The sequence below is a fragment of the Pisolithus orientalis genome (genome assembly GCF_024613125.1).
Source record: "Pisolithus orientalis strain OTSU chromosome Unknown F5J12scaffold_27, whole genome shotgun sequence".
NCBI classification, from domain to species: Eukaryota; Fungi; Basidiomycota; class Agaricomycetes; order Boletales; family Pisolithaceae; genus Pisolithus; species Pisolithus orientalis.
In genome coordinates, this window is record NW_026260808.1 from 149,539 (window position 1) to 174,743 (window position 25,205).

Genomic DNA, 25,205 nt, shown 5'->3' on the forward strand with positions numbered 1-25,205 from the left:
AAACCTTATTCCCAAGTACTGTATGGCCATGGAGAGTTCAGCCATGGTGAATGGTGATGACATGACTTACCAGCATGAAAGATGAGATGTCATACTATATAAGCATTGGCCAACTTTCCCATGGCTTTGTGTGGTGGCATGTGTCTGCTGTTAAGGCAGCACTCATTAGCAAATGCTCAGCTTGCATTCAACTACACCAACCAATATGTGATCCATAACCCCAGCATCATTTGGGAGATCTCAAAAATGATGTCATTGCAGATAGCTAGTGGTCTCTAGATGGAAATGGTTCACAGAAGACATGCTAATCCGCCATACATCTGGCATAGCATGCCAGCCCAGCCTGTCCCTTTTCCAACATGGCAGCCTTTCTGCCAGTCCAAAATCTTACCTTGTTTTCAAAGAAGTTTTTAGTCCACTCCTGCTTGCATTTCAACAGCTGAACCTCCTCCTTCCATCTGTCCCACAGTGCCCTCATCCAGAGCCAATTGACCCTGTAGACTAGAAAAAATGATAAGTAAATCTCAGATGCTGCTGCCATGTGATTGCTCCTCTCACATTCTGACATCCAATCATTAGCGGCTGTGTCCCTTGGTACATCCATTGTCCAGATCCAAGGTAGGGTATCATCTCTGTGACCTCTGGCATTTGGGTCAGATACTGCCATGCTGATAGTTAGGTTGGAGTCATTCAACTCTTTGTATCACTCCAGGATATCCAGCCTGGCCCCTAACCTGCCCATTTGAATGCAGCACTGGCAGTACACAGCAGCATGACATTGCACTGCTGCTTCAGCATTGGCCACCCTTCCCCAGGCACGCATGGCCATGTGGTAATTACTTCCATGGTGAATGTCAGTTCAAAAGATGACTGCCTTCTCTGCAAGCACAAGCTGCAGTTCATGAAGACAATCATTGGCCTGTCCTTGCTGCAGTTGCAGCTCCATTATTGTCACATACCCCAGGTCAGATCATTCAGTTTCTGGATCATGTGGGTTAGATGACTGGCACAGCTCAGCATCCTTGAATCTGTCCCCAAATAGTATTTTGGCAGTGTCAAAAATGCCATGTATATGGGACTGGAGATGATCATGGCAACATGCAATGGTGAGATTTTGAGCTTCTGTCATTCTTGAGGTGATGTGCTGTCATGCCACTGTAAGCTGGATTTGTGCTTCCTCTATCCTCAATGCCTTCACAATCCAGGTCACCATACCCTGTGAATGCCCTGGCTGGGGGATGGCCAGTAAATCTATCTTGATTGCCTTTGCAGAGGGAGCTTCAATACCACTCAGCACAAATCCTGTCCAGGTTAACCTTCATTACCTACCTTTCTGCAGCCTGACCTCATATATATTCATGGCCTGTGGCCTTGATAGCTGGTTTTCTAATGCCACTGCCACTTCTTCCCCCCATGATTGGCTGATTGCCAGTGGGACATTACCATTCAAATCAGCAAACCTGCCTTCAACCACTAAATAAGATTCCTCAGCAACCTTGAGTTTCCACTTGAGTCTCATTGCTGTAGCCTGTTAGCCATGCAACCATGTCTGATACAAGCACTAGACTTATGCATTCTGACCATTTTCAGGAAATTGCTATCATTCATTTGGAAATCAAGTACCTCCTGCCGATGGGGAGTGGCCATGCCTCTAGCAGATGGGGAAATGATATTCAGGGAGGACCACAATGTTTCCATGATCTCCCCATCCACCCAGCCAGCACCCACAATGAAATTGGGAGCATATTGTGCAGAGCATTCTGTGTGGTGGCCATGAACATGCCACAACCCAATGCCAGGGCAGATCCACATGCCATCTGGCATGGATATATAGGCATTGGCATGTAGCCATCATTCTAAACCTTTGCTATACTGGCAGTTAATATCATAGAAATGTATCACTTGCTGGCCAGGGACTGTGCCATGCCTGATGGCATGCACAAGTGCATAGTCCATGTTAACCTGCCTGTGATGTCAATGTCAATATTGTCATACATTGTTACAAGGTTATTCATACTGTTTGCCCTTCTGGAAGTCAACCATTGCATGTGGCACAAAACAGCCATGCCACACACAGGCACATCCACCTATCCCTGTAGATGCGAGCTGCTGCCAGTTGGCATTTGCTTGATTAACTGCCTGATGATTGCTGCAATCCAAGATCTTGTAGTGTGATCAGTCCATCAGATAATACATTCCTACACATCACCCACCTCAACCACATTTTTAGTGCTGCTCAAATATTCCTTGTATGGCTGTGATGTGACCATGTACCCCTTTCCATCTATCAACCAGGCTTCACTGCCAGCATCCTTTGGATGCATATGCTCTGCCTTGAAATTCCCATCCATGACCAAGCTTCTTGCCAGTGTCCAACTGGATTACACATTGTATAAATGGCTAGCAGTGTTCATGTTATCACTCACTGGGAATAATCTGTTTCATCTTCAGGAATGTTGATGCCAGGCTGAGGACATGCTGGACAGAATAACACTAATTCCCCAGGGCCAGCATCTTCTGCACTTGTGTGGGATCCCTGCCATTTCAGTAGTTTCAGGAGCTGCCACATCCTAGCAACTCTCAGCAGTTCCCTGTACCTATCCTATCATCCAGCTAAGAGTTGTGTTGCAGTGATACAATTCAACAAATAAGATGCACTGGCACCAGATGAGGAAAGGCATTGGAGGTTATGCAGCGAAGTTTGCTGTAGAAATTCATCACTGAGGTACCACATTCCACATTGTCCTGAACAAAGTCAGGGAGTACTTGGAAGGTAAATGCAGTCCTTGCAGCCTTTGTGGTAGCAGGAAACATCCCAGCCCACATCAGCTGTATGTGTGAATCCTCTGCCCCAGGGCGTCTACAATACTGCACATTGCAGTAGTGTATTCTGTTGGTGTGCATGACAATTAGACAGCTTTGGTTCTTCAGGGCCTGCAGATTTGGTGGACAACCATCTTGATCCACATCCTCCCAATCATCTTCCTCCTCAGCTGTGACTTCATCATTTGAACAACCACTGGCCGGGCAGTGCTTCCCACCATGCCCAACATGCAGTACCAAACTGGCCTGAATGGTAAATACAGGAACAACCATCATGATTCAGCTGCTTACCAGCCACAGGGATTATTCCTCAAAGAATGTGCCATTCCATTGTTCCACCCTGTGGAATGGCCAGTGCTTGTGTTCTGCCTGGAAACACATGGTGCAGAAGACCAGCCAATGGGCACACTCAATGCACTGGAAGATTCCATCTGCTCCACACAGGACACAATCCCTTGGCTCAGGTGGGGCCTCCATGTCCAACAGGATGGCTAGATAGTGCCATTGGTGTGGCAACCACTGCTGCAGATAATTATTCTACAATTGTGTGACACTGTCATTGCAGGTTTGTGGGGCAATTCAGCATTCCACACACCTGACTTTTCCAAGGTTTAGAAGGTGTTGCAGGCAATACATCATTATTGGAAGGCAGTTGTTCACCCACATCATCCAACAGGCAGTCCAGGTGATCCAGGATAACAGAGCCAGGCCACACAGGCAGCTGAGTTGCATGGCCTGGCACCTGCTTTCTGGGTGCTACTTTTACCGTCTTATCCCTATATCCTCAGGTGGTATTCACTCATTTCCAGGTCACCTGGGTCACTCTTGTAGCAGGTCCCACTGGTGCAATCTTTGACTTCCCCATGATGAATGTTGCAATGCAGAAGGGTTTTGATCACAACAAATACATGCAGCCAACATGTGCTAGCAAGGTCTGACCACCAACTATGGTAATGCTGTCTTAGGATCTGGCACATGATTCCAGCGCTGGCACCTGCACATTGCCTAGAGATCAATGAAATGAATGAGCACTTGCAAAAAGCCTTGTCCTACATCATGCCCATAGTGACTATACCATCCAGTTTCTCAATGCACATTGCCCAATTACCAAAGATCTCATATCCATGCAGTCTGAGAGACACCACCTTTGCACATGGCTCAGGGATGGAAATCTCATGATTGACTAACAACCTTAGCCATCTTTGGAAACTGTCCAATCAACTGGCATGCAAGAATGGACTAGACATGGAAATGTAACCTTCATTGACATGGGAGAATGCCAGAGAAGTCTGTTCTCTTCAACAGACATTGTACTAGCTGTCCCCAGAAAATTTGCACACAAGCACCTCCATCATCAATGACATCCAGTGACTACAAAAATGACTCTTTCTCCAACAACACTGAACCCTCCCTGCTGCAAAAGGGAACCAGTCTTCAGCAGGCTGAAATTGAGATTCTTGAGGCCAAGCTAGAGTCATGGAAAAATGCTGACTGAAACAAGAGGAGCTCCATCATGTTAACCCTCAGAAACAAGATAAAGAACCTTGATGCAAATGTGATGCTGAAAATGCATGAATGGGTTCTTCAGAAGCAGGTGTGCCACACCTGTGATTGATTACCTGGCATGTCCTTACCATTTCCAGGCAATTCAGACTTGGTTGTACAACCATGGCCAGAGCTGTAGTCAACAGGCTCTGATCAAATATGGTGGTAGTTGGACACTGAGGAAGGTGGTCATGCACCATCAAAAGAAATCAATCAACAAAGTGTTGGAAGAAGCCAGTATCAAGCAGGGATCTGCAGAAATGATCAAGTCTTATCAGAAGGCTGTCAACACCATCATGAAGTCCCTTACTGCCAAGGAGATACAGGAGGCTGAGACATTGGCCAAAGAATGGAATGAGCAGCAGCCACCTCAGGATGTTCAGTCAGAGTACATACCATTTGGCAATGCTGCCCATCACTCACAAGAAACAGAACTGCAGAGAAGAAAGGCCATAAATATGCCAAGGAATTTGCTAAGGAAATGTGGAAGCAGTGTGGTGCCAGGGTGGTAGTGATGGCAGTATGGGAAGATGCCGATGGAGAGGTGATAGTTGGAGTGTGAGGAATTTGTTCTTTGTGCAGATGAGTACTGCCAGATTTTGACCAACTCATCCAGACATGATTTCAACAATGAATTGGGTAATGGCAAATTACTTGAGGAGTTGGACAAGTGCCAGGATAAATTTGTAAAGTAAGCATAAATGGCATTTGGGAATGGTGGCACTGATGCTGAGTCACCAGATGAAGATGCTGCTCCATGGTTAAGGCAGAGAAAGAGCAATGGGAAACCTAAAACCATCCTGCCAGTCAGCAAAAACAGCACACCATACATCCTGAACATATTGGACATGCAGGCACCAAAGTTGAAGGATATCATGCAGATGTTTGTGACATTTCACTATCATATGTATAACAATAGGGGAAATACTGTTCATTGAAATGCATTACAGGAAAGGCCTGCAGGAATTCACAGGTGACTGTTCCATGGAGTGTGATAATGACCAACACTGCACTTTATATTGCACCACAGTTTCTACCACCTGAGGTTCCCTTCAAAGAGCTGAGTTGACTTACCCAGGATGAGTTGACAGTGATCTTAGAATGGTGGCAAGAGAGAAAAGAGTGGCATCCCAACAATATATTCAGCTTCAAGAAGTGGAGAGATGCTGGAGGGTCCCTCCAAATGCTGGTGGCAGAAGCCAACAGCAGTGGAGCAAGGATGTGTGCAAAGCAGGATTTGGATGGGAGACCAGAACACTCAGCAGGCAAAAGGACAATGGATAAAATGATGTGGGGTAGGAGGAAGCTGCAATGGCAAACAGGTATGAAGGAATGCAACTGGAACTTAAATGTGCAGCAATATTATCTAATGGGGAACAAAGTTGTAGGGTCTGATTCTGACAATGAATCCAATCTCTGTCAAATTCCACCAACATTGCCATCAAACAGAAATGACAGTACAGGCACAAGCATGGTGGATGAAGATGCTGCAGAGGCAGTACCATTGCTGTATTCCCAGCAGTGGATTGCTGGATGCCAAGTGGCTGAGGGTAACACCTGCCAGCCAATTGGTAAGCCAGCAGGATCACAACAGCCAAATATTGTTAACATTAATGGCTGACATGTTTCAGCCATCAGCAAGGAACCATCAAATGCCTTGCAGCAGGTTGAGGGCAGCATCACAAGCCCTGTGCAACCTGTGCCTGACACCTGCCACATTGATTCACCTGATTCAGTCCACCTGGCAGATCCTTTGGCAGTGCCAACAACTATCAGGAGAGACCATAAACAGGAAGATTCAAAATGCAAGTTGCCCATTCCATCAATGAGTCAGTACTTGTGCTGCAGTCACTGAATTGTGGATTCAATTTATCTCTCAATCCTAGTACCCATGCACCAGACCAGCATAGACAGTGCGAGGGGTATGCAGCAATCAAAACAGGTGTGGAAGGCACCAAAGTGGCCTGATGACAATGTTCCTACTGAACCACAAGCTGCCATGCTTTTTCCACTGCTGGATGATTGATATATATGTGAGGGATATCATAAAACAACTTACATGTTGTAATTGGCCCTTCATCATGAAGTCCTTGTATACCCAAGTCACTGGAGAAACATTGCAGCACCAAAAAGTGAGCTAATACACTTAATACTGGTGGCAACAAGAGATGACATGGCACTCACCAGCAGCAGCATTGGTGGCCATAGGCTGGGGGGATGGTTGCTGTGATATAGCTGGGATGAGCTGTGGCTCAGAGGCTGCTGCACCATCTAACCACTCATCCATATATGCATGAACCACAGGAGATGGCACAGTTTGTGGAATTTGTGCAGATGCCAGCAATGATCTAGGTGGGGATGAGACTGCCAGGGAAGATGTTGGCAAATCCCCAGACATACTGTGTTGTCATGTTGGGCTGCCCTATGTACACAATGCAGATCTAGTCTGGGTTATGCTATATATGTCCCTATGACATGATGATATTCTATTTGAAGCCTCTCCATGTGACACCTAAAAATATAATTGTAGCCAATTCTGGTGTCATGCATGACAATACAATTGTAGCCAATCCTGAATGACACATGACAACATAATCACAGCCGATCCCTATGTTACGGTGACAACTCGTAGGTCGGCTCGACCTCCGCTGGCCCATGTCACACGACCAATTGTCAACCTCCGCTGGCCGTGTCACACGGCCTAACTAGGTACATGGGCTCGGATATCGAGATAATCCGTAGAGAGGGGAAACTCTTTGTCGACGGAGGGCTCGCGTGTGTAGTTCCTTAAGACTTCCTCGAGGCCATGGGAGAAACCGCGCACAGCATCACCCATCTCCGCGATCCGCTTCGCAATGTTTGCCCCGCAACGAGTAAATAGGAAAGGCAAGACGTCATATGCCCCCGTAGTCTCAGGAGTGGTGATCCACCTGAACAAGTCACGAACAGCCCGGTCGTCTTCAGCGGTGGGAGAGTCGTTCTTTGCCAAGACAAGCGTGACACCTCCATGGGTGTCGAATGCAGCAGCGAAGACATCTCCGGGCCTACCGGTGGTCAGTGCGACCGCGATGGTGTCGAGAATGCGAATGGTGGATTTGGTGCCATACCATTTCCGCCTATGCCTGTTACTAAGACGGTCGACATCCTGATAACGCATATCAATATCTGAGTACCCGAAGTGATAGAGCAGCTGAAGCTGTTCGGAAAGACGGCGTTAGTCGCTCATCAACACGTCCTGGTGATTTTGTTGAGGTGCCATGTCGCAGATGGAATGTTTCACAATCTGCTGTTATTGGCAGGCTGGTCAGCGTCGCCACAACCCAGAAACACACCAATAACCTGCGATGGTCGATAGCAATAGCTGGGAGAGTGCACCCAGCAGTGCGCACCTCAATAAGTATGGCTCATATGTAGGTCCTCATATTTTAAACTCCGGGTGTGGGCGCGTTCTCGAACAGATTCTGCAATACACTTCTGGTAAGAACACAAGAATAACAACAAGGGCTGCCAGTGGTCCGTACGCCGGCAGGACAACAAAGGCACCAGAAGTCTGGAGAAATCTGATGGCTGAATGTGGAATGGACAAGTACGACGCGAGTGACAATCGTACTAACCGGAGGGCTGGTACATTCACCCCGGCTTAGCCTGGATCATATTCAGCCGCAGCAGTAGGCGCTCGTAATCTTCGTTCCTAGAGTCGCGCTGCGAGTGATCCGCGTCCAAGTTTACGGTGAGGTAGAAAACGAAGGAATAGGGAAGTACAGGCAGAAATGAGACCACCAAGCAACTGATGGGATCGGAACGTCTGTGGAAGACATGAAGCAGACCAAGGAAGGCGCGAAGGGCGTCACGGAACTACTAGTTCTGGGATGAGCATGACCAAGCGAACCAAAACCGAGACAATGGCGTGCGGGACTGGGCAGGGAACAGAGGCGCCGGAGACCGGATCTGGAAGGGGGCGTCAACGAAGTCAGGAGGGGTAGGCAGTGCAAATCCTATTATAGTTGCGCGACCCTAACAAGTGTCCATCCGCTCAGTCCGTCTATACCTGCATCTGGGTTGTCATACATCACCGACTGCACCAGAATAGGCACCTGAAACGCCGCCCTGATCCCAGTACCCGAATTTATCTCGCAAACCGAAAGAGAGAGCACATTCGGACCAGGGCGAGCATCGTCGATGTGTATGTGCATCATCACCACCGGCCTCGTACCTTGATATTACATTGGTGTTGTTTTGAGTTCAGCTTTGTAATCGCTTGAAATCCATTTATATGCCAATGTGAAGCAATATTCATGTATACTGTTGGACATGATGATGTAAATAAATGGCCAAAACGGGACCGTGATAGTAGATGCAACGAAGAAACCATTCTTTTCCCCTCGAATCAGGATACCAACTGGAAAGACAAGAGAAGAGGTGATGTGATAGCAAACAGGTTTGGATATTGAATATGTTGTCATCTGTGGCAGTTGTTCCCAGTTATTATCTCATACTGTACGACAGAGAACGAGGTATGGGAACAAAGCTAATACAATAACCAGATGCATGTCTGCCGTGATGAATTTCATGATCAGAGATGGGGATAAGTCACTTTTCTGTGTCGCTCCGAGTGTTTGTGGCTGCAGATAGCTTGCATGTTATGCCCATAGCGGCAAAAGGCACCTGCCGGTTTACCTAAGCGATATATCTGTGCACGATCGAGGAGTCCTAAATCTTTCTCATATTGAGCGTATTTTTGTCATGATGCGGTGAGACGTACCGCATGCCTGTTCTGGGTGTTGATAGAAGATCGTACACATATTGGAAGAGCAAAGCTGGAATATACCAATTGGATCCACTTATCGTTGGAAAGCCCGCCAGGCGAAGCACGGTTCACACGCCAACGCACCCTTCGACCGCAGGCTGTGGTATCGATCCTATTACTATGCTGCGGAAGTAGTTGATAAACAAAAGTGGAATGCAACATGCACCCTGAGGTGACTGGGCGGATGCTTGTATATGGTACGTACCTACGACAATGTTACAAGCCCGACTCGTCGATATCACAATTGTGGGTTCAAGCTGATACCACCTGCATACGATCGCAAGCAGTATATGAGACGGAGGGTACGTTCGATGAGTGCCGTGGGGGAGAGGTATTGTATGGGTGGAGAGATGAGAGGGAGTGCGTGGAGGAAAGGAGAGGGAAGTACTGACCATCACGAAGCCGTAGAATGTATGGGCTATAAATACGGTACTGTCCACACGTCATTGCTAGGCTAGATGGAGTGAAAAATTCACGAGCAGTAGAGAGATGTATCGGAATAGAAAGCATAAATCATAATTTGCACGATAACTAATGGGGGATGACGATAGGCAGAGAGAAGCAAACGAGAGCCAGGAGATCCTCGACGGTGTCTTCGTGGTGGTCGTCAACAAGCATGCCTGTAGCAAACACGAGAAACCGCAGTGATAAAACGAAGAGAAGCAAACTACCACACGATACATACCACATTTGCGTTTCGTATGCGAGGAACGACTCTTGCGCCACATCTCTCCCATGTTTTTGGAACTTCCAATGCAGCGTGCTAGTGTCCACCGAGGCCGAGTTCCCGGTTTTGCTTCCATCGTAGTGTTTGACGTGTAATTTCTCATTCGAAGAAGTGATGGGCGGTAGCGGATGCACACGGGTCGAACACAAACTGTACAGCTTGATCCCGTGTTGTGGCGGCTCTTGAGGTGTCGGAGTCCACCCACGAGGTGGTGGGGTCAAGTCATGTTCGCGTTCGAGATCTACCCAAAACCACTCACCCTCACGACTAGAAGAGCGGATTTGGGACATAGCAATCGGCACCACTCATCATCTGAAGGTCTCTCGAGTGCAGCAAACCGTCGAGGTGACTTGGTAGACGCACATATGGTGGTACTCACGATAATGTTGTAAGGTTGACTCGTCATTAGTTCGATCGCGGGCTCAAGCTAGTGCCACCCACACACTTCGCCAGTCGTATACAAGAGGAGGGGGGGATAGATGAACCAGCTCAGCGTGGGTTTCATTTAGCATGGGTGCAGTCTTGTAGAAGTGGAAGGGAGTACCCGGAGAGGCGAGGAAAGGGGATAATCAATGGGCTGAGCTTGACGAAGACATGTAATGCGTTAGTTGTGTGTGCGGCGAGCCGTCCGCATGTCCCCATACCAGAAGAAGTGAGCAATCCGATAGGAGAGCTCCACCCGAGGTGATCCTGCCCTGTGCGCTAATTAATGAATATCTAGCGACCCCGTTCATTCACGAACGCGCTTATAAGTCAACAAATAAAGTGACGCATTATAATGGAAAGTAGGAGACCTACGTAAAATGGTTTTCTTAACGACTGATGGGAGAGGTATTTATTGTTACGATAGGCGCAGAGAACATAAAACAACAGCCCGAAGATCCTCGATGCTACTGACGGTCTTCGTGGGGGTCGTCAACAGATGTTTACATAAACAAAAACTAACCTACATGGTCATTGTGTACACGTACTAAAAATAACGTTTCCAGTTCTGACAGGACACTCCAGAGTTCAGTTCCTGTTCCTTCGTCATCTCCTCTCCCGAGTCACTTCCCTCTGATTCCGACCCGCTCGACCGATGTTCATCCGAGAGCCTCCTCTGGTTTGGAAATAGCTGAGCAATAGTCCGAGTCAGGCGTTGCTGGATCCCGTTCATGACAGCTATATCAACATCGCTCCGCCCGTCTGCCACCCGAGCATGTGCATAGGAACGACCAGGCAAAGCTCAAGCGGAGTAAGGCTTTCCATGCGACCCAGACGTCAGCCAATTTGTCCTGTACCTGTCATTATATGCCCAGATACACAAAGTGCAGCATAAGCAACTCCATTTGCTACATCCGATAGGCTGCTGCTGAGAGTGGTCCAAAGCATCGAAAGGTTTGCTGAGATGAAGTAGGATGCGGATTTCGGCGTGGAGTCGAGTCGTGATGGAACGACTCGCGCTCCACGACCCTCCCATGTTCGGGAACTTCCTGCGCAGCGTGGTTAGAGTATCCGTCGAGGGAGAAACACCGCCGAGTGCCCGTTCGATGGCCCCCAAGTAGTTCCCTTCTAGATTAACTGTAGTCTCGCCCGTGTCACGAATCGGATCGACCCAGCGATGTGCAATGCCTTGTGGGAAATAGCGCCTCGTATACGTGATGAGGTCTGCAATACCGTCATAATACTGGCAGACCTTAGCAAGGCGGCGTTTCAGCTGTTCCGCTTGCAGTTTGCGGTTGCGATCCATGGCCCCGGTGGGTTCGCAGAGCGAATGTAGCAGAAGGGACCTTTTGAGAACGAGGGCGACGAGCACAAGGTGTGTGTACTTGATGCAGAGATCTGGCGTTGCTGATAGATTCTCTAAGTTGATATCTTTAACCCTACCCCTGATATCCTTCAACAGATCACGCATAATTTGCGCAAATGGGACTTGTTAACCACCATACTGGAGATCGAGATAAAGCGCAGAGTGGGGAAACTCTTTGTCGATGGAGTGCTCGGGTGTGTAGTGCTTTAAGACTTCCTCGATGGCAGGGGAGATATCGCGCACAGCGTCATCTATCTTCGCGATCCGCTTCGCAATGTTTGCCCCGCAACGAGTAAATAGGAAAGGGTAAACGTCCCGTGGCTCTGAAGTCTGGGGAGCGGTGACCACCATGAACAAATCACGAACAGCGCGATCGTCGTCATGCGTGACAGGTTCGTTTTTTGCCAATACAAGCGTGAGACCCCCACTAGTGTCGAATGCAGTAGCGTAGGCATCTCCGGCCAGGCCGGTGGTCAGTGCGACCGCGATGGTGTCGAGAATGCGAATGGTGGATTTGGTGTAATTCCATTTCCGCCTACGCCTGTTGCTAAAATGACCGACATCTTGATAACGCATATCAATATCTGAGTACCCGAAGTGATAGAGCAGCTGAAGCTGTTCAGAAAGACGGTGTTGGTCGCTCATTAACACGTTCTGGTGATCTTGTTGAGCTGCCATGTCGTCGACGGGGTGATTCACAATCTACTGTTATGGGCAGGCTGATCGGTGTCGCCACAACTTGGAAACACGCCAATAGCCTGTGACGATCGATAGCAGTAACTGGGAGCGATCTTAGCGCTCGTGGACACCCGGTGATACGCACCTGAGACCGGCTCGTTTGATACTGACAAGTACTGACGACATGATGTCCTCTTACGTCAGCCATTGATTGACTCCATTGTCGAGTTGTATTCGGCCAGAGCAAGCAGGTTATTTAACGTGTTACTAGTACCAGTCTTTTATACTGATACTCGTCTAGTGAATTCTTCGGCATTCCTTCAAGAGTGCATCGCCCTAGCCAGGGCCGTACCCTCTCCCTCACTGGTATGGACTTCACCGACCCAGTCTTTTCTACAACGGATATGTCTCGAGGGTCTCTTCTGGCTCCCCTCCCAACGCTGTATCCAAGGTCTAGACCACCTTCTATTATTCGGGGATCTCCAATTCCCCTCCCAAGCTGGTCTACCGCACCTCGAAGGATCCCTTCCTCATACACAAGGGGCCAGACGCATATCGTCGCTTGAAGCACCAGTAGGTCCGCTTTTCAACCATCGACCTCGTCCATTTCCGCATGGTCCCCGACCAACGAACACCTGCTGTTATCAGTCCCGTCGTGATCTGGGTTGGCGCTCTTCCTGATAGTCTCACCGGTGAAGATGCGTTCAACTCAGCCAACGCCATACTCGTACTCCTCGAGGACAAGGACAGCCGTCGACATCGAATTCCGTGAATCGGTGTTCAGGCACTCAGCTGGTGGAAAGCTCTACGAACCGGCCTCGGACCTGGATGCAATTAGGCATGTCATTGATTCTCTCACTACTGCGCCTGGACTTCCTATCGCTGCCGCGAAGATGCCCCACTTCCAGGGCACTATGGGCTTCTACTTCAAGAGCGGCGACGACCTCTGTGGGGTTACGACCCGCCACGTTCTCTTTCCGGCGGATGAGGTCATTTCCGACTACACCTACGGTCCCAGGAGGCCTCTTGAGGAAGTCCTCCTCATGGGCACCGAGGCATGGGATGACTACCTCAAGTCCGTTCAGATTCGGATCGGATACCTTGGCACTGCAGCGGAGATCCACAGAGAGTTGATCAGGAGTTTGGGAGGGCGGCAGGCGATAGCCCTGTCGCTAAGAAGGCGAAGAAGGAGCTGACGAAGACTCGAGAGCTGCTGGGGGAGACGATCAATGAGCTTCACGAGCTTTATGAGCAGACAAAGAAGGAATTCGGTGAGCGGAGCCAGCGTATGATCGGCCACGTTGTCTGGTCGCCTGCTATCACTGTCGGTACAGCTCCGCATAGCTTCACCAAGGAGGTTTGCGTCGTCAAGCTCAACAAGGCCAGGTTTCTACCCAAGTTTAAGGGAACGTTATCGACTTAGCTGCGTGCTGATCTTCTTCACTAAATGTGTAACTACTTATAGGGCCGCTCAAAGTTAAATGTGGAAAAAGCACGTGAGCAAACTCAAGTGCAGTTGAGTTGTGAGTTTGTGGGCCATTATTAAAGCTCTGACTGGATATTCAAACTCCACAGAAAAAGTGTGCCACCCAGAAATGGTAGATGTGTAGATATTGCTATTAATGCTCCAATTTAAAAGCCAAACTCCACTGAAAAGTGTGCATGCTTATCAATAGAGAGATCTAGCAAGTGATAACCACCTACCAACACCATGCTTAGGGTTACTGAGTGCCAGGAACTCCTAGCCATCCTTCAACAAGCCAGGGAACATTTTGGTCTGCTACAGTACTTAGATATACTACATGTAGCACTGCAGGAGGCTGAGGCTACTGACTCTGATGACTCAAATGAAGGCCTACCCCAATCTGACAACACCATGACAACCCAATCTTCTGATGTTCCCTCTTCCCCATCTTCTGGTGCTGCAACTTCTGACTCCTCATCCTCATCCTCTGGCTTGATGGAGCAGTTGTTATTCAGTACTGCTGCTTTCTTTGGCTTCCAGGATGCTATTGTGGCACTCCAGGATGAAGTTGAAAAAACACATGTTCTCAACAATTGACCAAGACCAAGCCACTCTCCCCAGCTCCACCTCCTCAATGAGTGGAAAATTGACCACCCTCACCTCTTTCAGCACAAACTCAGAGTCCCCCCAGCTGTTTTTTCTGCTATAGTGGACAAGATTGAGACCCACCCTATCTTCCACAACAACTCCAATAACCCCCAGTTCCCTGTCCCCATACAATTGGCAATTTTCCTTGATGCTGCCACCTCCTGGGATATGGCAGAGTGGGCTGGTGTACCTGTTGGGACTGTCCACAATTGCTACAAGAGGGTGATGGTTGCCATTCTGCACCATCATGATGAGGTGATTCACTTTAACCCTGAGGAACCACAGGACAGGAGGGAAAAGGACAGGGCAAAGAGATATGTGGAGGAGAGAACATGTCCTCAGTGGAAGGGGGGATTTTTATGTGTGGATGGGACACCCTTCAATCTATTTCAGAAGCCTGGGTTGCATGGGGAGGGATTTTTTGACAGGAAATCCAATTATTCACTTTCCAACCAGGTGAGCACTCACAATTTGGTGATTACATGTATTCACTCACCTGCATTCAAGATCATCATCTTCCCCCACAATCTTTGCACATCAGTAAATCACTTTTGCTGGCCAGAGCTGTCCAGAGCTGTCCAGCACTGGACAGATTCCCTAGGACTGCCAGCACACAAAGTGGTTTACTGATGCATTGTGGATTATGTCATTGGTGTTCCAGGTAGCCTCCATGACACCAGTGCCTTCCAACACACTCAATGTGCCCAGTCACCTGAAAGGTTTTTTGGTGAGAATGAATGGCTCTGGGCTGACTCTGCATATGGATGCCAGAAGTGGTGTATTGTTCCATTCAAAAGACCTGCTTCAGGTCAGTTGACTAGGGTGCAGAAGACATTCAATTATCATCTGTCTAAAGTATGTAACAGCTCTTTTTACATATTTAGTCCATACTCATCCATCATGGCAAGATACATGTTTGATCTGAACATCTTTATGGCTCCCTTAAAGGGTGCTTCCAATCCCTATGAGAGCTTTGAATCCAAATACAGACTCCCGAAGACTTGGAGTATTGTAATGCATGGGTGTGAAGTTGTCTGGTTCTCCATAACATGATCATAGAAATTGAGGAGGACCTTGGTTTGGCATCATCAGCTGAAGAGTTTGCTGGGGCATTTCCTCCCTCTGATGAGGATGAGGAAGGTGAGGATGCAGGTGGTCAGGGAAACTACATTGGATCAGAGGGGCAAATATTTAGGGATGCACTTCTTATCAAGTTACTTCAGCACTTGGAGGTGTAACACATTCTTGAGCATGTAAATATATTTTGTTTTTACTTTACTTTGTTCTGGTGCTCTGGGACTTTATTCTGGGCAAGTATGACACAGACAGGTTCACAAAATTCATTCATATTTAGTATATACCATGGTCTACATTGTATATACTAGGGGGGGAGGCAATCATATATGGGGGGGGGAAGGCAACTGTATATAGGGGGGGGAATGCTAGGATGCTAGATGATTATGAGAAAATGACCATGTACTGTATTCAGAAGGTGAGGTGAATATTCTGACTATCAGATGAAGTACCTTGGTCCTCACCACCTGCAATGCCTTTCTGCAATGTGAGATTCTGAACACACAGCTGCTCCAGCTGAACTGCAAGCTTCATCTTCTCAACCTCCTGAGCCACCATTGCTTGCTCATGTGCATGCAGCTTGCATTGCATTTGCAACTGGTGCTCATGATCCTCCACATCAGTAGACCATTTTGTGAGCTGGTAGTCCTAGGGAATCTGTCCAGTGCTGGACAGCTCTGGACAGCTCTGGCCAGCAAGTGATTTACTGATGCACATGAGCAGACTTCCTCTCCTTCACCTTCCAGTAGTTGAAGTCCATTTGGGAGCACTTGTGCTCCAACTGATCTTGCTGCACCTGTTGAAATTGCTGAATAAATGACATTGATGTTAAAGTGAGGCTCACTGAGAGCTGGTCAGCAGGGGCCTCATTCCCATGCTTACAGGACAGCTTGGATGATGATGGCTTGCAGTTGCTATCATCAGACAGCACAGTGGAGGATGAAGACATACGAAGCCCCAAAAAAAGATTTGATGATGACATGTCTGAGTCAGATGACTCATCTGTGTTTGGAGTGGAAGCCAACCTGGGTTTCAGAAGAGGGGAGTTGTGCTCAAGAGATGGGTGCATTGGCTGAATTTTTGGGTGGCAGGATACAAAGGGGGTGGGGTCATCATTCAGACTGATGGGATCCCCCTTGTCAACAATGAGAGGGGGGGGAGATGGAATGCCAAGCAATGGATGTTTAATTCCAAACAGCAGGGGTGATGGGAGAGCAAATGATGAAAGATCCCCCCTGTCAGAGACAAAAGGGGGGACAGATGGAATGCTGAGTTGGTTTCTGAATAGGGAGGGTGAAGGGATAGCAAGCAATGGCCATTCAGATCTGAATGGGGGGGTGGCATGTGATGATGAATCAGAAAGGATTGGGGGAGGAGACAGGACAGCAGGTGACAACTGTTGATCAAATGAGGGGAACAATGATGAATGTGAAATGGCAAAGGAAGGCAATGGGATGGGAGGCTTGCCAACATAGTCTACAGTCATTTCCAGAGAATTGTCTGCAAAGATTAAGTTAGAACTCTCCCCTATTTCACCCTCTTCCAATTCCAATGGTACTGGAGAGCCAGGTACAGGAAGGCCATCTGAAATGGCATGAGGGTTCAACTGCAATTTGAAGAGTCTGACTGCATGAGTGGCAAAATTTTGGCCACTATCAGCACCACTCCACATGCTGTTGTATGCAGGGTTTGTGTGCCACCAGCCATGCAGGTCTCCCCACCACAGGAATTCCTTCTGAATACCATCTGGAAGCAATCAGTACACTGATAGCAGGTGATAAAGGTGTGGCAACATACCTATAATATTTTTTGTGCTTGTGTTGCTCGCAAGATCATCATAAGTCCATCCAGCACCTGTTTGCCTGAGCATGTCATGGTCATGCATTCATCCTAGGTCCTCACTCACTCCACACCCCTTTCTGCTGGTCATTCACTCACTAACACACCAACTCCACCCAACTTCTGTCAGTTGTGAGCTGTTCTCTGCTCCAGCTGCTGTCGGAGTTGCACTGCTCCCCTACTGGACCGAGCAGACTGTTCTCTGAGGAGTCATGTGACTACCTTCGGACTCCTCCCTGACAGGTCACAGTCAGGTACTCTGTAGCATGCACACCACATGGTCCAGCGCCTGGACTGTTTCCTTTTCTGGATGTTCTATGTTACCTGTTCGTATGCCCTCCATCTACCCTTCATTCATCATCTAGGAAGTTTTACTTGAAAATTGCTGGGTCCCCATATGTTAGTTCCAGTGCCAGTTACTGTACCTCTGTGGTAGTATAAAAGCATGTATCATACTCTGTCGTTCCTCAGTATGAATATCAACATAGTTCCTACTCCCTCTGCCTCCATCTTCTGCCTATCAGAGTTTCCTCCGACTGTCCGTCTGTACTCCCCCTCTGAAATACGAGGGCTGAGATCATGCAAGGGGGTAGCACACAAGCTAAACCCAACACCCTCACTTCACTCTGCCCTTACCTTGGCAGATTTCATTCCTGCCAACACTCTGCCAGTCAGAGTTCTACTCTTTCCATCGGACTTGCTCCCGAACCTCTCCCCAGACCTCAACAAGCATCAGAGTTGGTTGGAGTAGGCCTGGACTTGACAGTATATTTGTACTCGCACTTGTACGATCTCATTTTCTGTCTTCCAAAAAACTTACACCATTATGAGAACTCAAGCTCAGTCCCAAAGAGAGGTCACTGAGAACCTTGCTGTTGCACTAGCTAATCCATGTCAACTCCCTTCCATCATCAAACAGTTCCAGTCATTCTCTGCTCGATGCTGTTCTCACACCAAAGGTGAAAATGCTTCGCAGGCTGGTTGCTCTGACCTCCATCCAACCACTTTCCATACTCCATCTCCTTGAGACTGAGATGATGGACCCGACCCTGATGACCCTGATGGTGATCCCAATGGTGGGGGTAGTGGTGACAGGGATATCCCTGAAGACCTGGCTGAGCCACTGGAGGATCCCCTCGTGGCTCTTGCTAGAGCTGTCCATGCACTTGTGCAGTCTAGTTCATGCACTGGGGACTCTGCTCCAAAAACCAAAGTCCATGAGCCTGACACTTTCGATGGCTCCAACCCTAAGAAACTCTGCGAGTTCCTCATACAATGTGAGCTGAACTTCCAGGACCACCCCCACACATTCTGCTCTGACAGAGCGAAGGTTACCTTCGCTCAGTCTTATCTTAAGGGTATAGCCCTGGCTTGGTTCAAGCCAGACCTACTAAACCCCAACAGTTATGACCACCCACTCTGGATGGATGACTATCATGAGTTCTTACAAGAGCTCACAACTAATTTCGGTCTGCATGATGCCATAGTGGATGCCATCCAACAACTCGAGAACCTTAGTATGAAGGATGGCTCTCAAATTACCAAGTATGTTGTGGAGTTCAATTGCTGGGCTTCACAGGTCAAGGACTATGGTGTCAGTGCACTCTGCCACCGCTTTTATAGTGGACTTCCAGACTGCATCAAGGATGAAATCGCTTGCATAGGAAAACCTTCTACCCTCACACAACTCTGCAAACTTGCTCAGACCATTGATGTGCACTACTGGGAGTGTAAAGCAGAGATCTCATGCACCACCAAGTCTGCCACTGACAGGTTGCAGCCTTCCAGCTCTGACAACAAGTATAAATCATTGTCCTCCACCTCCACTCCAAGGTCTGATGCCAAGGGCAAGGGCAGGCAAAAGGATCTGCCCAAGTCCAATATTGCCCATCTTCTGGGCAAGGATGGCAAACTCACCTCCACTGAACGCCAGCATAGGATGAAGAACAACCTCTGCCTCTTCTGTGGAGAGGCAGGCCACTCTGCTAATGACTGTCCCAGGTCTACCTCTTGCATGGCCAAAGCCCATGCAGCTATGGCTGGGACTCCACCTCCTCCACCTGTGGAGAAGGCAGAGCCAAAAAATTAGTCTGCTCCTCCAGGGAGCTCACACAGCCTGGAGGAAGTGTTGACCCTAACTGTGTGCAACCAGACATCCAATTCAACACATCTGCTCTCTCTAGTCCCAGTTCCTTGCTTCTGTCTGTAACTCTTCTTGGTTACTCTGTTGATGCTGTTTCTGCATTGATTGACTCTGGCTCTTCTCATTGTTTTGTAGACCCATCCATAATCAAAAAATATGCTGTTCCTGTTTCCTCCATTTCCCCACCAGTTCCACTCCACTTGTTTGATGGTAGTGCAAGTGCTGTCATTTCCCAAGAGGCAGATCTATCCCTCTGCTTTCCTTCTGGCGATGTCAACTCTGTTTCATTTTATGTTACTCCATTGGATTCTTCTTGTTCTCTGGTATTAGGACACAACTGGCTCACCTGCTTCAATCTGTCGATTGACTGGGTACTGGGCAGTATATCATTCAAACCATCGTTACAGGGAATGCTGACACCCCAGGCACCTTTGTCACCTTCTGCTGTGACCTCCGCTCTGGATCTGACACCCCCCGCTCCATCTGCACCTCTGACAGACTCACCATTCTCTGCTCTGCTCATCTCACTCATCAATGCTGCTGTGTATGTCAGAGCCTGTGCTCTCCCTGGCTCTAGACAGTTCTGCTTACAGCTCTCTGCTGATGATGTGAAGCTTTGTGTGTCTGCCACTTCCTCTCTGCCTCCTGACCTCTCCTCAGTCCCTCCTGAGTATCACAAGTTTGCTGATGTCTTTAGTAAAGACAAGGCTACTGAACTTCTGCCATACCATTCATTCGATCTCAAGATCGACCTCAAGGAAGGAGCTTCTCTGCCCATTGGCATGATCTACTCTCTGTCTCTGCCAGAGCTTGAAGCTCTCCACACCTTCATTGACAAGCACCTTGGCTACAGTTTCATCAAGCAGTCCACCTCTGCTCACGGTGCCCCTGTCCTCTTCATGAAGAAGAAGGACAGTTCACTCTGCCTCTGTGTAGACTATCGAGGACTCAATAAAATCACAAAAAAAGATTGCTATCCACTGCCACTCATCTCTGACCTACTTGACTCCCCAAGCCACGCTAAGGTCTATACCAAGATCGATCTCCACCACACCTATCATCTGGTCCGCATCGCAGATGGAGATGAATGGAAAATGGCTTTCTGCACTTGCTATGGTTCTTATGAGTGGCAGGTAATGCCATTCGGTCTGACTAATGCACCTGTGGCTTTCCAGCAATTCGTTAATAGCATCTTTGCAGACATGCTCAATGTCTGCATCATGGTATACCTCGATGACATCCTGGTTTATTTGCAGAACATAGAGTTACACCACGAACATGTAAAGGAGGTACTCCACTGCCTTCGAAAGCATGGTCTTTATGCCAAGCTGGAGAAGTGTGAGTTTCACTCTGACTCTGTTGAGTACCTTGGTTATGTTCTTTCTCCCTCTGGTCTCACCATGTCTGCTGAGAAGGTTCAGGCGGTCTGTGACTGGCCTGAGCTGTGGAAGGTGCGAGACATCCAGTCTTTCCTTGGCTTCGCAAACTTCTACAGATGATTCATTAACAACTACTCTGACATCATTGTTCTGCTCACTTGCCTCATGTGAAAAGGGGCTCCTTGGAACTTTTCTGAGGAGTGTCACTCTGCCTTCCTCTGCCTGAAGGATGCCTTCAGCTCCGCTCCTGCCCTCACACACTGGGTTCCTGACACTCCACTCACAGTTGAAACCAACACCTCTGACTATGCCATTGCCGGCATTTTGTCAATCACCTGCTCCAATGGTGAACTCTGCCCAGTTGCTTTCTACTCCCATACCATGGCCATGCCAGAACTCAACTATGATACCCATGACAAGGAACTGTTGGCTATCTTTGAGGCTTTCTGCCATTGGCAACATTACCTGGAAGGTTCCACCTTGCCTGTCGACGTGGTGACAGACCACAAAAACCTTGAGTATTTCTCCACCTCTAAGGTCCTCACTCATTGACAGGCCTGCTGGTCAGAGTACCTTTCACAGTTTAACCTTTCCATCCTCTTCTGACCTGGCCACCTGGGAGCCAAACCTGACACACTTACGCAACACTGGGACATCTACCCAAAAGGGGGGGATAGGGACTACACACAGGTAAATCCTCACAATCTCTGCCCTATGTTTACACAGGAGCAACTTGCATCGTCCCTCCATACCACTACCCTCGTGGCACCCATGCTCTGCACTACCATGGTCTTTGATGTTGAGTGCTTGCACTCCAACATCATCTTTGCCCTACTGTCTGACCCTGTCTCTGCCAGCCATCTTCCAACCCCAACTAAGCCTCAGTGGTCCCTGGACTCCAATGGTCTACTCCACCTTGATGGTTGCATCTTTGTCCCTGACATTGATGACCTCCGCCTTCAAGTGCTTCAGTTCAAGCATGACCATCCTCTAGCAGGCCATTTCGGGCAAAACCGCACCCTGGCACTTGTCCGCAGGGAATACATGTGGCCTAACCTCTGCTCTGATGTGAAAGAATATGTCAGGTCCTGCACCACCTGTGGATGGAGTAAAACTCTGCATCACCGCCCTTATGGCCTACTAAAGCAACTCCCCATCCCAGAGAGACCTTGGAACTCTGTCTCCATGGACTTCATCGAACACCTCCCCAACTCCAATGGCTACTCCACCATACTCATGGTGGTGGACTGCCTCTCAAAGCAAGTGGTGTTTGTCCCCACCCATGACACCATCACCTCTGCCGAACTCGCTAAGCTCTTCCTTACCCATGTCTTCTCCAAGCACAGAGTGCCAGCTAATGTCACCTCTGACAGAGGTCCTGAGTTTGTCTCACACTTCTTCTGCTCTCTAGGAAAGGCCCTTGATATGCATCTTCACTTCACTTCGGGTTACCACCCAGAAGGTGATGGCCAGACTGAGCAAATGAACCAGACCCTCAAGCAGTACCTTCGTGTCTACTGCAACTACCAACAAGACAACTGGGCTGAGTTGTTACCTCTAGTGGAGTTCACTTTCAACAATGCACCAAGTGCGACTACTGGAGTTTCTCCCTTCTTTGCTAACAAGGGATACCACCCAAACCTGTCTGTGGTCCCTGACCAAGACTTCACCTCTCCAAGGGCTCATGACTATGTCATTGAGCTCTCTGCCCTTCATGACTTCCTCTGCTCTGAAATGTCCACCACTCAGCAGCGCTACCAGGGTCCAGCAGATGCCAGACACATACCTCCACCTGGGTTTAAGGTTGGAGAACAGGCCTACATCAAAGCCAAGTACTTCCGCTCCACTCATCCTTCAGAAAAACTCTCTGAAAGGTACTTAGGTCCATTCACCATCTTGGCCAGGCTGGGTATGCACTCCATCACCCTTAAGCTCCCTGATTCTATGCACTTGGTACATCTGGTCTTCCATGTCTCACAACTGGAAGCCACAGTGGTTAACCCCTTCCCAAACCGACAACAACCTCCACCTCTGCTGGTGGATGTCAATGGCGACCTTGAGTATGAGGTGTCAGAGATACTCAACTCCAAGGTGGACTGCCATCACCGCTGTGAGTCAAAGTGAGGTTCAGTGGTGAAAACCAACCAAAACCAACACAAAAGACAATGAAAGCGAGTGGTGGTGTGCCTATGCGGTACCTAGATGGTAGAACCTGTTCTTTGGGAGGGTTTTTGTGAGCTACAACACTCAAAGATGAGTGCTGAGGGTTGGGGGTGCTCCTGACGAAGAGGGAGCAAGAATGTGATAGAAAGCGATAGGGTAGACTGCTGTCAGCCTACAGAAGGATGGATGGTGACTTAATTCAATGTCCTAAGCTGTACTGAGCTCAGGGAGGGCTTGGAGCGAAGTATATGGATGATAGATGATGATAAGCGAAGTAGATGATAGCTAGACCTTTAATAAAGTCTCAACTATCGAAGCTGATGAATGATTTACTGAGAGATGATAAATTGCGAGCAAGAGGGGCTCTCTGATGTCTTTTCTTTTTTTTTTCTATCTAAGTACAGTGATTTATATACAGTACAGGGGTATTGCCCATGGAAAACAAGGTGCAAACACTTGGTAAGTGACTGGTAACTGATGAGTAAGGAATGTAAGCAATGGGTAATCATCTTGGAAAGCATTGGTAAGCATTGGTACGCATAAGTAAGCCAAAAAGCAAAGAATCAGTAAGCAAAGTCAAAAGGTTGGTAAGTATTGGCAATAGGTGAGTCAAAGACAGCCAGAATGTCAAAGTATGAGTCAAGCAATGTCAGGAACCAAGAAAGCGCACTGGAATCACATTAGGGGGAGGCTGTGCACATCACATCTCAAAGAGATCACTTCTAAGCCAAAGTGGGATGACAGAGAGGCAGCACTGATCTGATGCCGATATAGTACATCCAAAAGTGGACAGGGTGAGTCAGATGTCAACAGGGGTCAAGCTTTGGGGGTCTGTGGGGTGACAGGAGCATAGGGGATCACAACTTTCCCCCCCAAACCATCCTCTCAGTGAAGCAAATAAAAAACTTCATGAATGAGGCTCTGTTGGAAGAGAGGATGAAGGGGGAGCATCTTCTGCTGTATCTTGCAACAAGGAGGCAAGATGTGCATCATACTCATCATGGATGCGATCAGGGAGAGTGGAGAACAGTAGATCATACTGTCACTGTCGCAATTTTGGAAGAATGATGGACGAGACTGGTATGAAGACATTGCAGGGGGCAGGGAGGAAGGATCCATATGCTTCTTGGACTGGAGAGACTGAAATGACCACATAAGACCTTTCCAAGTGAATGACAGACCTGAGGCAACCAAAGAACATCCTCCTGGAGGTCATACTGACAAAAAGAACACACTGTCCAAGCTGGATGGGCTGAGAGGGGGCAGATGAGGGTGGGATGTACCAGGACGCTTCAGGACAGAAGCTGGTAGGAACTCCTGGTAGATATATGTAGCCATGGTCCCTAGCAAAGGGGACAAGTGAAATGACTGATGTGGAGGCAGCCATATCAGAAGAATTAGCAAAATGAGCGTCTTGTGGAGGGAGTGCTGTAGAAATGTGTGGAGTGTGCAAATCCTTTCCAATCTTGGAAGGTAGGATCATGTGGCTGAGCACTACAAGCGAGTGTGGGAATGGTTTCGGTGTCTGCAGAATTGCTGGAGATACGTCGAAAACTGGAATGCTGTACATGGGCGCTTAAGAATTTTATTGGCACTTAACTTGCCTCCTCCTTTTTCTTTTGGCATTGACAACTTGTTCTTGTGCAAGGGATGACTGCCGACATTGCTGGCTGTCCTTCTTCACATGAGGGCTATGGTCTTCACCTCCATTCATCAGCTACATCCATGTCCACCTCACCAAACACCTTTGGTGTGTGACACTGCCACTGTCAACTCTTGTATCTAGTCCACTGGGCTGGTTACGAGAACACTGACAAGGAAACCTCTTGGTTGCTTGCAACCGAGCTGGACCACACTTCCAACATAGTCTCTGCTTTCCACAAACACTATCTGCACAAACCTGGCCCATGTCAACCTCTGCCATAGCACTCCACCCACATAACCCTCCTCTGCGGGTCGGCTCTGCCCCTTATCAGACTACCTTAAGTACTTTAGAATTTTCTCCAATTATCTGTTTCACTTCTCAGAATCACAAACAAGGTCATAGGTCTATTTTGTGGTAGTACAAAATATACAAAAAAAAAAGTCTACTCTACTCTTCCATCACTTGCCCTCCACCACCCTC

At 48.3% G+C, this 25,205-nt stretch overlaps 8 protein-coding genes across 8 annotated transcripts; 2 read left to right on the forward strand and 6 right to left on the reverse strand.

The window, feature by feature from the left end:
* Window positions 1-304: 304 nt before the first annotated feature.
* F5J12DRAFT_724287 (uncharacterized protein) lies at window positions 305-541 on the reverse strand (the record flags this gene model as incomplete). The annotated part of the gene is made up of 1 exon (XM_051741526.1): window positions 305-541. One exon carries the CDS (start codon window positions 539-541, stop codon window positions 305-307), a length of 237 nt encoding a protein of 78 aa, XP_051597655.1.
* Window positions 542-1,147: 606 nt separating this feature from the next.
* On the reverse strand, window positions 1,148-3,555 carry F5J12DRAFT_784554 (uncharacterized protein; the record flags this gene model as incomplete). Its single annotated transcript, XM_051743065.1, has 10 exons — window positions 1,148-1,302; window positions 1,330-1,528; window positions 1,624-1,817; window positions 1,863-1,966; window positions 2,018-2,163; window positions 2,214-2,376; window positions 2,427-2,602; window positions 2,659-3,064; window positions 3,115-3,192; window positions 3,419-3,555. The coding sequence occupies 10 exons, from the start codon at window positions 3,553-3,555 to the stop codon at window positions 1,148-1,150; spliced, it is 1,758 nt and encodes a 585-aa protein (XP_051597656.1).
* A 781-nt stretch (window positions 3,556-4,336) lies between these two features.
* On the forward strand, window positions 4,337-6,223 carry F5J12DRAFT_784555 (uncharacterized protein; the record flags this gene model as incomplete). The annotated part of the gene is made up of 9 exons (XM_051743066.1): window positions 4,337-4,417; window positions 4,467-4,756; window positions 4,801-4,926; window positions 4,985-5,059; window positions 5,135-5,251; window positions 5,319-5,341; window positions 5,460-5,690; window positions 5,832-5,939; window positions 6,000-6,223. The coding sequence occupies 9 exons, from the start codon at window positions 4,337-4,339 to the stop codon at window positions 6,221-6,223; spliced, it is 1,275 nt and encodes a 424-aa protein (XP_051597657.1).
* A 78-nt stretch (window positions 6,224-6,301) lies between these two features.
* F5J12DRAFT_784556 (uncharacterized protein) lies at window positions 6,302-6,766 on the reverse strand (the record flags this gene model as incomplete). The annotated part of the gene is made up of 3 exons (XM_051743067.1): window positions 6,302-6,382; window positions 6,428-6,474; window positions 6,553-6,766. The coding sequence occupies 3 exons, from the start codon at window positions 6,764-6,766 to the stop codon at window positions 6,302-6,304; spliced, it is 342 nt and encodes a 113-aa protein (XP_051597658.1).
* Window positions 6,767-7,069: 303 nt separating this feature from the next.
* On the reverse strand, window positions 7,070-7,525 carry F5J12DRAFT_895025 (uncharacterized protein; the record flags this gene model as incomplete). The annotated part of the gene is made up of 1 exon (XM_051747794.1): window positions 7,070-7,525. The coding sequence occupies one exon, from the start codon at window positions 7,523-7,525 to the stop codon at window positions 7,070-7,072; it is 456 nt and encodes a 151-aa protein (XP_051597659.1).
* A 3,347-nt stretch (window positions 7,526-10,872) lies between these two features.
* Window positions 10,873-12,555, reverse strand: F5J12DRAFT_784558 (uncharacterized protein; the record flags this gene model as incomplete). Its single annotated transcript, XM_051743068.1, has 5 exons — window positions 10,873-11,087; window positions 11,238-11,770; window positions 11,831-12,362; window positions 12,391-12,449; window positions 12,515-12,555. 5 exons carry the CDS (start codon window positions 12,553-12,555, stop codon window positions 10,873-10,875), a joined length of 1,380 nt encoding a protein of 459 aa, XP_051597660.1.
* A 512-nt stretch (window positions 12,556-13,067) lies between these two features.
* On the forward strand, window positions 13,068-13,792 carry F5J12DRAFT_928625 (uncharacterized protein; the record flags this gene model as incomplete). The annotated part of the gene is made up of 2 exons (XM_051749455.1): window positions 13,068-13,444; window positions 13,483-13,792. The coding sequence occupies 2 exons, from the start codon at window positions 13,068-13,070 to the stop codon at window positions 13,790-13,792; spliced, it is 687 nt and encodes a 228-aa protein (XP_051597661.1).
* Window positions 13,793-15,967: 2,175 nt separating this feature from the next.
* Window positions 15,968-17,426, reverse strand: F5J12DRAFT_895030 (uncharacterized protein; the record flags this gene model as incomplete). Its single annotated transcript, XM_051747795.1, has 4 exons — window positions 15,968-16,204; window positions 16,272-16,352; window positions 16,401-17,302; window positions 17,354-17,426. 4 exons carry the CDS (start codon window positions 17,424-17,426, stop codon window positions 15,968-15,970), a joined length of 1,293 nt encoding a protein of 430 aa, XP_051597662.1.
* Between the last annotated feature and the right edge of the window lie 7,779 nt (window positions 17,427-25,205).